General features: G+C 38.0%; 1 protein-coding gene across 4 annotated transcripts in view; it reads left to right on the top strand.

Moving 5' to 3' along the window:
• Nucleotides 1-14,398, top strand: part of LOC113047885 (cGMP-inhibited 3',5'-cyclic phosphodiesterase A-like) — an 81,450-nt gene that overhangs the window by 52,459 nt on the left and 14,593 nt on the right. For 2 of the 4 annotated variants that reach the window (XM_026209235.1, XM_026209233.1), the window contains exons 3-5: nt 5,253-5,270; nt 5,704-5,967; nt 14,072-14,229. In XM_026209235.1, the coding sequence (XP_026065020.1) occupies nt 5,253-5,270; nt 5,704-5,967; nt 14,072-14,229 (440 nt within the window). The remainder of the gene's footprint in view (nt 1-5,252; nt 5,271-5,703; nt 5,968-14,071; nt 14,230-14,398) is intronic. The other 2 variants (XM_026209234.1, XM_026209237.1) reach the window with 1 other exon arrangement.

Below are 14,398 nucleotides of genomic sequence, written 5' to 3'. Positions count from 1 at the left end.
GTTAATAAACCATAGTTTAGTCAGTTGCCAACAACAGATCATTAGTGATTTTAACAAGAGCCGTCTCTGTACTGTGGTGGGGTCGGAAGAAAGATTGAAAATGCTCAAATTAATTTTGTTATCAGAGAGATGATCATGGACCTGTGTTGCAACACACTTTTCCAGGATTTTGGTGATGAATGGCAAACCAGAAATCAGACGGTAATTATCTAGGTTAGATGGATCAGCCCCTGGTTTCTTAGGGATAGGATAATAGTAGATTTAAGAGAGGATGGTACAGAGCCAGAAATGAGAAGAGCGAATAATTTTGGTAATTAATGAAGATAAAGTTGGTAGACAGGATTTAACATTTAAGTGAGTTGGTAAAGGGTCAAGCCAACAGGTAGTACACTTAGATTCCCGGGTAAGACACAGTATCTCCACAGCATAATGATGCTGGAAACTCATCTTTGATCACAGGAATAAATTACATTTAAGGAAAAATCTCAGCTGGTGTGGCGTAAAGGGTTCTTCCTCTTTCACGCCTCACTGCACCTCGGCATCTGCGCAGCAGCTCCGTGTGATGCCGTTGTGTGTGCGTGTTTCTCTGATGAGCCGAGTGTAGAAACGTGCCTACAAATGCAATGAATCAAAGCCCTCGCTTTTGCTTTCATGCACATTTGCATCCCATTGGGCAGAGTGTTTTGAATGCATATGCATGGAAAATAACATGACTCAGCATAAGCCCTGCGATCAATGGGACGCTATTAGAGGACTTTCCCTCCCGGCTGTCCTGTACCACTGTTCACAATGGCCCTAATCAACCTGGACGGATCAATACCGTTTCTACCAGCAACCCCCGTTTTGTTCCCTGGATGTGTTGTTGATATCACCTATGCACACACACACACTCACATTCTCGTGGGCGCACACAATCACACTAATCCGAGGACATTAGCCGTGGAGAGAGTCCATTTCAGGCAGGTAATGGGCAGATTTGGCTATCACAGGATGTCGTAAAGGTTGCGCTGAAGAGCGAGATAATGTGTGTTTTTTAAGGCCGGGCTCTCTGGTATCTGTCAGACACTCTCCAAGCCAAAGTGCTTGAGCAACTTTCCCATAAACACCTCTCTTGTTTTAGCTGTCGATAAAACACACAAACACACACATGCTAAAGTTTAAGAGAGCCCAAGTTTGGTTTTACGGCCTATTGTTTGCACAGAACATCCTCTTGTTTGACAAGCTCGCCGGTGACTCACGGCTCTTGATGTTGAATGCTGTGGACACTGTTTTGATAACGGACAGAGACAGGAGGAGAGAGAGAGAGCAAGAGAGAAAAAATGTAATGAAACGAAGGAGCTGAAAGACTCCCACACAAGGAGCAATGTTGCCTCAGTCCACTTAACCTCGCTCTCCATGACTTCTAAATTTAATCTCCCTTTTTCACTTCCCGGCAGTTCACGTCTGACCCTAGTGGAAGACCTGAGTAACACAGAGAGCAGAGGAAGTGTTTCTCATTCTCTCCACAGCTGGAGAGACAGATTTCTGTCTCCAGACATTTCTCAAAATCTGTTAAGAATTTGCACGGGTCACATTTCACCCCACAATTAATGGATTTTTTTTGTTTGTTTGTTTTTTCACATTACATTTTCATGACAATTTAAGCATATGTATTCTAACAAATATGACTATAAAACTCTAATATAGATGGATAGATATATAGTATTAATTACAATTTTATAGTAGAGTAGTTTTATATATTTATACATTTTATCACATATTCAATTACATATTTACACACACATATATTCACATTATCTTGACAAATTAGTATAATTAAGCATATGTCACAGTAATACTTTACATACTGTATGTGTGTGTATTTACATTATTATAATAAAATACTTATGTATTTTTTATTAAATGCATATATATATATACCATATGCATTATATATACACACAAACAAACTATGGCAATTAATACTGTGAAGACAGTAAGTGGTCATATTTATATATAATTTTATTACAATTGCACAAAATAATTAAATATTTTTAATAAATGCATTTTTATTATGTGTGTGTATATAGAATGTTATAATAATATATAATGTATGGGTGTGATATAAATTCAATATAATTTGTATTTATTAAATTTGTATATACGGATAGATAGATAGATAGATAGATAGATAGATAGATAGATAGATAGATAGATAGATAGATAGATAGATAGATAGATAGATAGATAGAGATTTTTATTTATTTTTTTATTTTTTTTATTTACTATCTATACAATATTTAATTGTAATTTATTAATTTATTATTATAACTGTGTTATTATTGCAAGGTTCACCTACACAAACAACAAATGAATCTGAGAAATGATTTCTGTTTTCCCACAAGGGTCACTTGCAGGCCCCCTGCCGTGGGTCGTGAGGTTGTGAGAGGTCACAGGTCACATGCTGCTCTCATTAATACTTCACCATGCTTATAACTCCTGACCTGTGCCGACTGTTCAAGCTAATGAAATGATGAGCCAGCCCGTTTCAGAGAGTTAAAACTAAACCCAGTAGATATTCATTATCCAAATATGCGCAATGGCGGACAGTTTCTGTGTTTACGTAGTTTTTACATCTCAAACGTTTCTCAGAAGCTCTCAATCAAAGCGGCTAAATCTGTGATATGAAGCGTGAAGCTGTGCATACATCCTCCTTGTGTTCTCTCTGTAGTGACTCAAGGCAAAATGACGGATGTCAGAGGAGTCCTGGAAAGCTTTTTTTTGTGTCACTCTTCCACTCTCCTCGTGTTTGAGTTTTTCATTCCAGCTGTGCTCTTACTGTGCCCTGAGTGCAGTGGCTAATTATCACACCTCACTGCAGGCTTATTTAATCACAGCGCCGCTGTGATATGAACTTACATGAGTGATGAGGAGACCCGAATGCCACACTCCAAACTTTCATTTTAAAGAAATAATTCATGCAAAGTGGTAAATTTGCTGAAAATGTATTCACTTTCAGGCCACCCAAGATGTAGATGAGTTTGTTTCTTTATCAGATATGGAAAAATGTAGGATTGCATCACTGTCTCACCAGTGGATCGTCTGCATTGAATGGGTGCCGTCAGAATGAGAGTCTAAACAGCTGATAAAAACATCACAATAATCCACAGCACTCCAGTCCATCAGTTAACATCTTGTGAAGACAAAACTGCATGTTTGTAAGAAACAAATCCATCCAGGCGCTTTAACTTCTAACCATTGCTTCCCGCTAAAACATGAGTCAATAATCCATAATAACACTTCCTCCAGTGAAAAAGTTGTCTGAATCAGGAGAGAAATCTGCACAGATCTAGCGGCGTTTACAAGCCAAAACAGCTCTAAACAAATATGTGGGTGGATTTTGATGTGAGACACAACAGGAGACAGACTTTTTCACTGAATTAAGTGTTATTAAGGATTATGGACTTGAATTTTAGCTGGAAGCAACTGTGTGGAATTACAAACATCTTAATGATGGATTTGGAGTCTCATTCTGACGGCACCCATTCACTGCAGAGGATCCACTGGTGAGCAAGTGAAGCTAAATTTCTCCAAATCTGATGTAGAAACAAACTCATCTAAATCTAGGATAGACTGAGGATAAGTACATTTTCAGCTAATCTTAATTTTTGTTTGAACTGTTCCTTTAAATGCAAACAAATTGCACACTAATCGACTGATTATTGCCAATAATTTCTCAGAATTATTTATTATATAAAATTCAATAGCCATGTTTTCTTCTGCTGTTTTCACTGACCTGCCTCAAATTCAAAACCTACTTCAAATGTGAAATAAATTGCAAAATAGTTCCTGAGCTCACTAGAAATATTGTTTTCTGTACGTGCACAGTTTTCAAACCCATGCATTTGCATAATGCATCATCTGTCTATGGCACAAACATGTGCGTGGACATTAAAATGTATACAGAAAACTGCAGTACGCAACATATTTTGGCATGATTATGGTTGCTGCATAAACATAATCACAAAATTCTGTTAACACAAGCTTCAAATTAATCTCAGTACTGCTTTAATCGCATTATGTGTTTGAGCATATTTGTGTTCCACTGCAGTGTTTTTCTTATGCTGCTTTGTGTTTTATAGAATATAATAACTAGATGTCTCAGGCCTTTAGATATGGTAACTGTAAAGGTAATATGCCAAACACCAATAAAATAATAAAAGTGAGGGATTTTGCATGATTCACCAAGGGTCTATGGCCGAGAAAATCCCTTACAGTAAGATCAGGCCAAGCACTTAATACATGTGTGTGTGTGTGTGTGTTTTATACACAAACAGAGAATGAGGCTGACGCAAACTCGTTCCCATAGCCACCACTCATCTGTCAGCCGCACGTGCGCAGGACTGTCAACGGCACATGAGCCGGCAGAATAAATCAAGGAGATTTTGATGAAGGGAAAAAATGTAAACAAGCAAATGATTCTACTGTCAATATCTTGCGTCTCCGTTTCCTGTAAGTTTGGTTCATGCATGTCTTGTACAAGCTTTATGAGATTTCACAGAAGATGCTGATGAGTACAGAGCAGATGCCCATTCAGACCAAGTGAGAAAAATAAACCATTAACAAAAATGAAAAGCCAATACTGGTGTTCATCTTGCATTCTTGTTGAGTGGCGTTTGTTTGCAATACCTTGAATAAAATACATTTTATTATATATAGATATATATATAGCTTAGTACTTTGGCTAAGTGTAAATGTGGATGGTCATATGTTAATGTATTTGTGTGATGATCATTGCTGAATAAGCCATTTTTTCAGCTTAGTTTCAAGCATTTGTTTGTGTATATGTTCATAGCATATCAAACAAGAGGCATAGAAAGAAACCGTAGCGACTTTGCTCATGAATATTAATTTCCCTGACATTCGCCCAGTAGTCCTTGCTGATTGGCTCAAATCCAGAGGTTCGGGTTTTTTTTGTGTGTGTGTGTGTGTGTGTGTGTGTGTGCGTATGTGTGTGCGAATGTTGTCTAGCAATGACCTACTATTCTTAAATAAATCAGTTTGATGAATTTAAGGGTCCAGAAATGACACACTTTGGTGATGAGAGCTTTTTGGGGATCTTTGAAATGAAGCACAGTCTGTTGGCATCTGAACATACACCCCAGCAGATGCCGCCTGTCTTGAAGATCTTCTGAGTTTTTAAGATCTCTCTCTCTCTCTCTCACTCTCTCTCTTTCTCGAACAATGACGTCCACGCGGCCCGATACGAGCAGCCATCAGGCCTAATGCAAGTCAGTTTCTCCTTCCTCCATTAGTTATTCTCTGTATGTGTCAGTCCTTCATCTGCTTTTGATGTCTCTCTCTCTTTCTCCCTCGTGCGTGTGTGTGAACACTGTATCCCGTGGCCGTTTTTGAGGAAAGATAGAGTGTGAGACGTGTTATAACTCTGTCCTCTTTCTGTACTTCTTGTGACCTCCTTCTCTCTTGCCCTCGAAATCTCTCCCTCTCTCGTTCTCTGTGTGTCTCTCGTTCCCCCGTGTGTAGCAGTACGGCGTCACTCTCTGCGTCAGTGTGCCATTACGTCAGCCCTGCATCGCGTCACCACTGAGGTGCAGATGAACTAACGCTGCTTTTTCTCTCTCCCCCTTTGTCTGTTTCTCTCGCGCTACCTGTGCTTTTAACTCTATCTCTCCCTTACGCCAACTTCTTATCTTTCTCGTTCAGTCTTCGGGCACCAGTGTGACGGTGGACATCGCGGTGATGGGCGAGGCCCACGGACTGATCTCAGATCTGCTGGCTGACCCCTCCCTCCCGCCGAACACCTGCAGCACCCTGCGGGCCGTCAGTAACCTGCTCAGCACCCAGTTCACCTTCCAGCCGCTGCATCACCGGCCGCGCTTGAGCCCCCTGCTGGCCTTCAGCGATGGACACGCCTGCTCCGACTCAGAGGAAATGCCGGAGAAAGGAGAGAGGCTGGCCATCTCAAAGGTAAAGCCACACCCACCCAGGCCCTATGCTAAGCCCCGCCTTAAAAATACAACTGATCTTTGCAGCTGTTGTGGTCCCACCCACTTTTTTCCATTTCCATACATTTCGTTAATTTCTTTTTTTTAATAGTGCGAAATATGTATTGTGTGACGTTCGATTTTACCAAATTATCTTGAAAGAAAAGAAAATAGGCTCGACTTGATTCTATTCTTCAGTCATTGATTGGATGTTCCTAAGCCCCGGCTTAAAAAATTATTGACCAATCTAAGCTTCGCAGCTGTCGTGGCATCAGCCACTTTTTTCATTTCTGTTCTTTTAGTAGCGAAAGATAATTTTTTTCCATATTGTGACATATATTTGAATTAACAACATAGGAATCGGTGGGCGGGACTTGGTTACAGTTAGTTGTTGATTGAATGTTGAGATGTGAGAGGAGGTGCCAGAGAAAGGAGAGAGGCTGGTCATCCCGTAGGTAAGGCCAACTCTTTAAGGTGCTGGAATTTAATTGGTTATTGGCCCTTTGCAAAGCCCCTCCTTAACAACATGATTTACCAATCTGTCCTTTGCAGCTATTGTGGCTCCACCCAGTTTAAAAAAAATTTTTTTTTAAGATTTTTAAAGTAGTCACAGTTTCTTTCTTCCATATTGTGATGTACATCTGTGTTTATTGACATTAAATTATTAATTGGATTATTGAAAAAGAACAGGTGGGCAGGACTTGGTTCTATGCAGTGGTTGTTGATTGGATGTTGAAGTGTGATAGAAGCACCAGAGAAAGTACAGAGCCTGACCATCTCAATGTTTAATGCCACACCCTCTCAGGAGCAGAACTTTGCTAAGCCATGCCTTAAAATATAACTGACCTTTGCAGCATTTGCCATTTCCATTCCATTTCCAGATTTTTTTTAAACAGCAAATAGTGGAGGGAATTGGTTCTATGCATTGGTTGTTGATTGGATTTTTAGAGTGGCAAATAAAGATGCAAGAAATCTGTTTTTAGCCAATTCTTGAAGATTGCTAAGGACTCAGCTGCTCGGATTGATTTGGGCAGATCATTCCACAAAGGGGGAACATTTAATTTAAAAGTCTGTGAAAGTGATTTTGTGCCTCTTTGGGATGGCACAATAAAGCAATGTTCCATGTGCAGAACACAGGTTTCTAGAGGGCACATAACTCTGAAGTATTGAATTTAGGTAAAGGGGTGCAGAGCCAGTGGTGGTTTTGTAGGCAAATATTAATGCCTTGGAGTTTATGCAAGCAGCTATTGGTGGCCAATGCAAATTTATAAACAGAGGTGTGACGCACATTCTTTTTTTGGCTCATTAAAAATTAATCTTGCTGCTGCATTCTGGATTAATTGTAAAGGTTTGATAGAAGTGTCTGGAAGACCTGCCAAGAGGGCATTGCAGTAGTACAGCCTGGACAGAACAAGAGCTTGAACAAGGAGTTGTGCAGCATGTTCCGAAAGAAATGACATGATCTTCTTGATGTTGAAAACATCAAATCTGCCGAACTGGTCAGCTGATCATCAAGCATAACTCCAAGGTTTCTGGTTGTTTTGAAGGAGTTAGGGTTTATGTGCCTAACTGGATGGTGAAATTTTAATGAAACGATGGGTTTAATGGAACCACAAACAATTCTGTCTTGGCAAGGTTGAGTTGAAGGTGATGGTCCTTCATCCAGCAAGAAATGTCTGTTAGACAAGCTGAGATGGATCTGCTGTCGTTGTATCATCAGGATTGAATTGAGAGGTATGGTTGAGTGTCATCAGCATAGCAATGATATGAAAAGCCATGTTCCTGAATGACAGAACCTAGTGATGCCATGTAGACAGAGAAGAGAAGTGGTCCAAGAACCGAGCCCTGAGGCACCCCAGTAGTTAGATGTTGTGACTTGGACACCTCACCTCTTCAAGATACCTTGAAGGATCTATCTGAGAGGTAAGACTCAAACCACTGTAATGCGGTTCCTGATATGCCCTTTGCCTATAGAGTTGACAGGAGGATCTGGTGGTTAAACAAGTCAAAAGCGGTGGACAGATGTAGCAAGATAAGTATTGAAGATTTGGAATCTGCTCTTGCCAGTCTTTTAATTTTCAGTAAAATTAAACATTTATGCAAAAGAAGTGTTAACAATAAGATCTATAAACTTGCATTTTTTTTAAATAGATAGGGTGAACTTTCATTTAATGCTGACTCAATAAAATATTTTAGCCATGGACCTATTCTAGAAACTCTGAGATGAATGTTAGATTTGAGGCATAGTGCACCTAACAGTGTAGTTTTTTTATTTTAAATGAAAAAATTAACTACAGATCCCATGAATTATTGCAAATTATGTAACTGAATCATAAATAATTGTACAACACGAGTCTATTGAACTGAATTTACAATACATTTTGAGTTTATTGCTAAAATAATAATACTGGAGACTGATTTTGATTGCACTTAAAAAAATTTCTCTATGGATAAAGTTAATGAAATTGTGTATTCATTGGTGCACTGAAAAAAATATTATAGGAATGGTTTTCACTCATAAATACATAAATAAGAAATTGTATAATTCATTACAAATAAGTATCAAGTAACACTTTAAATAAATTATGAAATTCTGAAGCAGAAAGACTGAAATAGTATTTTCTTGTGAAACATACTCCATTAATCTTTGTTTTATTTACATCTTTGAAAATAAATTTTTGCAATGTATTATTAGACAAGCTTTTGCACTTTAATAATAGAGTTGCATGGAAGCCTGTGGGCCCAATCATACACCCGGCACAATGCGACACAAGGTGCAGTGCAAGTGTGTTTGATAGTTTCAGTCCGGCGCCGTTCACCCGTTCGCATTTTCCCATCCAGCGCCACGTCGTTTAATTAGCAAATGCATTTGCGCCCATTTGTGAGCATGGGCATGCTAGTCTAAAAAAAAAAGGTGTGTTCAGGCGCCTTGATATTTTAAGGAGCTGAAAATAGACTGCGCCTTAGACCAACTCAAACCTGGTCTAAAGTCTGGCGCAATGTTTTTTCTTTGTTACTTAAAGAGCGTGTTAGTATAGGCGGGACCACAATGCACATCCACGATGCATATTAAACACAGAGACGCACAGCAGCACACAAACATGCCAAATATAAAAAATTAAAGGATTGCAATGCATTTTTGAAGGCTAATTAAATATAAAAATGCCTACTAATACTAATACTACTACATAATGGATAGTCATCGCATGTATCAGAATGAGAATCTATTTGATCGCACACGAGCAGCTCCGTTTCATCTCAGAGATGCGTTCTGTCTTTGCACTTGCCAAATTCCGCCGTGTAATTAGCAAATCCGTCATGGCATGAGTGCAACTTGCTCTTAAAGGGAATGGAAGATGAGACTGATTGGTTTATTGCATGTTACGCCTAAAAAACACCCATTACTCATTAAGAGAATAGGGACAACCCGTTTAGACCATGTGCCCGGGCGCGCCAACCGTTTTTCCGTCGGTAAAATACTGTACTGTACAGTAATCTATATATTTCTTTTAATATAAACTTCATATAAAATGCTTTGACGTGCCACAGTTAATTCTAGCCCAATTAAGAATAATATCTAGTCACTGAAAATCATGCTGTTTATACCTATAGGACGTCCTGTGAGGAACAGAGCTCAGCGACAGGTCAATTAGGCTTTTCTTTGTGAAAATGGATGTTTTTTCACCGGCTTTGGTGTTTTTACATTATTTTTTAGCATTGCTGCAGCCATTCATGAATGGCTTGCATAATCTTGGTGGAACCAATGAAGATTTTGAGACAAAAGAAAAAAGACTTCATTGTGTTTAATGGTTTACTTCCAGAGCCAATACTCTGTGTTTTTCATCACACACACACACACACGCTCCTTCCTCATTCACGCCAACATGGCAGGTCTCTAATGTAGCAGACAATGACGCACATTCTCACAGAAGCCTTTTAATGTTTCACCAGCACTGCAGTTAAAAATGCATGCCGGCACTTAAAGAGTAGGTGAGGCAAAAGTCACTATCCGTCTCTCCAGCGCCTTTCCCGTGCTGCAGTGCTCAGCGAACAACGTAAGAGATGTTTATTAAAGCTCATTCATTACACCTGGTCCATATGTAGGTCACACCCGCACTACGCTCTGATAACAGAATTCAGAGCTCCAGCCTTCTGATTTTTCCAAAGCGTACATAATGTGATATTTTGGCAGTGTGAAGAAAAACAGGAGTGAGTCTGGTTCTTTAAGCAGCGTTTTATCTGTCAGAGCTGCAGCTGTGTCAATATCGTGCAGAATTAAAAACGGCATGAAATGCAACTGATGGTGACACGATCTCCTAGAAGGTCAAATAGTTGTGGTCTGTCTGGGTGTCCAGTTTGGCAGTGAAACATTTAGCTTCGGCCTTGGCAGGAAACAGGACTTCTCCACATAAATCCCAAATCACTTTTCCTGTATATTTTAACTCGACAAAGAAAAACACTTTTCCGAAGGTGTTACATTTCTGCAGCGCTGCTGATCGGACGTCCATTTCTAGAGCCGGTAAACATGCATCACAGTTACCGTAGGTCAGAAACCTTTAACGCATTATACATGCATGAGCTCTCTGCCTTAGAAAGTACTATTAAGATTTAAAGGCCGATTCCTCTAGTATTTTCCTACTTCAGGATTTTGAGCGAGAGCATACCTTTGGAGCAGATGTTTAAAATGCTAATCTATTCAAGAACTAATAGGAAAGGAAAGTTGTTGAACTGACCGGTTCACTGCACTCTCAGGGTGTGTGTGTGTGTGTGTGTGTATAAAATAATTGGGACAAAGCATGCTTTTTACAATTTGTTAAATAAGCTAATAAATATAGTTATGTATTATAGCATATAATAGCATTATGTGCACCGATATAAAATATTTTACCTACAATACATAAAAGTAAAGCATGGAGAAGTAAAGTCGTAAAATGTTTCTTTTTTTAATATTGAAGAAGATTGCAGTTTCACATCTTTTGAGGGTTGTTTTATACCTGTAATCACTGGTGTTTTGCTGCAAAATGACAAAATGATTATGATTGAGAAGACTGATGCTGTGAGCCTGTGCTGAGGGTGTGATTTGAGTTCCCTGCAGGAGGCTAGTTTGTGCAAAAATGCTTAAGTGGTTGCTGGAAAATGTGCTCATGCCATTTTAATGAAGGGTTGTGAGGCTCTGTGGGTGATGTGTGTGTTGCTTTGCTTTTTGTGTGTGTTGGTAGCATGAACTATTATTAGATAATACATTTTAAACCATATAGGTTTGGGACATGCATGTAAATGTAAAAAGCGTTGATGAAGATATTTGGCAAATCATGAGAAACCTGTCAAGAGTCGTATCACAATATTATATATTTTGCATAAAGAAAAAATTATGACTCTTTTAGTATTATTTATTTTATTTTATATTTTATTTTTTATATATTTAATAATTGTATTTATTTAGAATATTGAATGACAACCAAGCACATTAATGCAGTAATAGTATTTTTTATTGAATAAAAATAATTTTTGTAATAATAATAATAATAATAGGTTAATAATCTCTCTAAACCAGTATAAAGGCAACACAAAAAATACTGCCATGATGTAGAATTGTTTTTTTAAATATTTATTTATTTATTTATTTATTTATTTTTGTTTTGCATTCCAGTAAATAAAACAAAACAATTAGAAGTGTTAATGTCACATGTTGGTTGACAATTAAGCACATAAATGCAAAAGTGATTGCATTTTTAAAAATAATAATAACTATAAAAAAACTGAACAAAAAATAGTACTTAATGTATAATTGCTTTATCATTTAAATAATATATCCTATTATGTTATCTGCATACCAGTTGAGACCATACCGTTTTTAAATCGTGATGATTTTGCAGTATACTGTAGTAAAGAATTTGGGGGTTTGATATCATTAATCTTGAAATTGCAGCATAATGCACCGTTATAATCCTAAAATAGCTTAATTTTTTAATTCAATTGAATATCCAGACATGTTCTTGACGGGTCTGGTGAGATTCCCTTGTATAGATTAGTTTAGACTGTGATAGGAAACAAATCTCTAAGCTGTCACACCGGCTGGAGAAGAGTCAAGGTTTAGTCGGACACTGCAGAACCCTGATCGGACGAGACTCGGCTCACAGACGCCTGCAACACTGACAGCCTGTCTGCATTAGAGAGAGACTCCACGGCAGGAGAGGAGACGCACGTCCCGAGCACCTTCCCAGACACGAGGCCTGATACATCCACTCAAGCATGTTCCTCCCAACTCCAGCTGACAGTCGCTCCGGCTGAATTAATATCAGGCGCTCGTATTGCGCAGATGTTTTCATGTTTGTGGCTACAGATTGTTTGCATGAGACTTTTCCTGAGCTAAAAATACGCATGCGATTTGTGACTTCTGACCCCGGCGCTCACCCCATCTGTCTGTAATAGGACAGTGCTGGTCTCCCAGATTGCCTAGGGCATGCACTCGGGGCGGTTGGGAGATTAGGTTTGGGGCGTGTGGATGTGCCCTCTGCTTCTCGACGTGGGCCGGAGCCCTGCACTGCTTCTGAAATATTCATGCTGCTCTCAGGAGAGTTTCTTCCCTGCTCTGACTGTTATCAAACTTTCTGTGCACCAGTGCAAACATACTTAACTTTGATACGCAAATGCAGATAAAAGCATTAACCAATGCAGTTCAAGTGATGTGTTAGCGTTCTGGAGTTTCTTTGAAATATATTAAATGTGTCATTAAACCAGATGCAAAACACTCTCTCCAAACTATGACGCTAGTTGGCCTGCTACAAGACAGTTACTTAAATTTTTGCTGTACTGTAACTTGCATTGCATTACATTGAATTTAAAGGGATGATCCACTCAAAATTGAAAATAGTCATCATTTACAGTTATTTTAGTGTAATTGGGATGCTATTATTATTATTACTGATTCTATTTTTATAGTTTAAATATATTAATATAGATTTTAATTGTATAATAATTTATATTTAATTAGTTATGTCGATGTGTTTTATCTTTTTTATGTTTGTTATTTTTTAATCGTTTTTATTATTTATTTATGTACGTTTTAGTTTTTTTTTTTAGTTTTTTTTTTTTACATTGCATTGAAATAAAATATAAGATAAAGAAATGAAACTCTTCTTTAATTCCAGTGCTATGTTATAGTTTTATGAATATTTTAATTGGGTTTTATTTTTATATTTTAGTTATATTAATGTATATCTCAATTTTTATTATTTCAATTTTTATTTTTAAATTGTTTTATATTTTTAGTTATAGTGCTGTGTGTTTTTTTTCTTCATTTTTTAAATATGCATATGTTTTTTTATTAATATTTTGAATTAGTTTTATTTCTGAATTTTATATATATATATATATATATATATATATATATATATATATATATATATATATATATATATATATATATGACTTTTTAATATTTATTTATATTTTAATTTTAATATTTCATTTAAATATGCCTACATTATATAGTTTTATTCATTTTTATGTAAGTTTCAAACATCAATGCATTTCTTTTATCTGAGGGTGAGTAAATATTGCCAGAATGGTGTTTTTTGAGTGTTCTGTCCCTTTAAGTGCATTCATCTATTCCATTTTATACCCCACATCAGCCGAGCCTTTTGATTGGTTCACAGCTTGTGATGTAAATAAGAAATGCGATGATGCATTTCTCCAGGGTCTTCCATCTGTTCTGTTCCCCTTTTTCCAGTAGGGGGAAGGTCTCAGTATTCCCCGACGGACTGCTGTCATCTGCCGCCCTCAGATGTTCTCGCTTTTGAAATACACACTCGCTAAGATTTACATCATTTACGTAAAATGCAATCCAACTTTAATCCAAACAAGCACTTTGTTTAACGACCACACTGCCAAAAAGTGTTAATTTGGCTCAGGGTTGTCAAACACATGTGGCTTGATTCTGTCTGGGTCAGTGTTAATTGATTATAATTGGTGATGTGACTTTTGACAAGCTTCAAAACTGACCTTAGCGGAGAATTTTGAGTGTTTTGCTGCGCTGTCAACATTGTTTTAGTCTGAACTTGATGTATGTTCTCTTTAAATAACAGCGTTTGAAGCGGAGTTTGCATCCGGGGCTTTTGAGACGGATTTCTTCCCCGTGGACCACCACCACCTCAGCCACCGGTCTGCCCACCCTCGAACCCGGGCCGGTCAGATGGGACCGCAGTGCCAGCATCAAAGCACCCCATGATGGCCCTTCCAGCAGGTCACAAACACCCTGTTCTTATCCAGATGCAATCCTAACTTACACAACTTGAAGCCAAGATGTAGATGAGTTTCTTCATCAGATTTCTCCATAAGCAGCTGATTCACTGCAGAGGTTTGATATGGTGATAGCATCTAGCTTTAAGCGCTTCATCATGCTTTTGGTGACC

The sequence above is a fragment of the Carassius auratus genome, chromosome 29 (genome assembly GCF_003368295.1).
Source record: "Carassius auratus strain Wakin chromosome 29, ASM336829v1, whole genome shotgun sequence".
Classification (NCBI taxonomy): Eukaryota; Metazoa; Chordata; class Actinopteri; order Cypriniformes; family Cyprinidae; genus Carassius; species Carassius auratus.
Note: the sequence above shows the minus strand (reverse complement) of the source record. Positions and strands in the feature narration are given on the sequence as shown.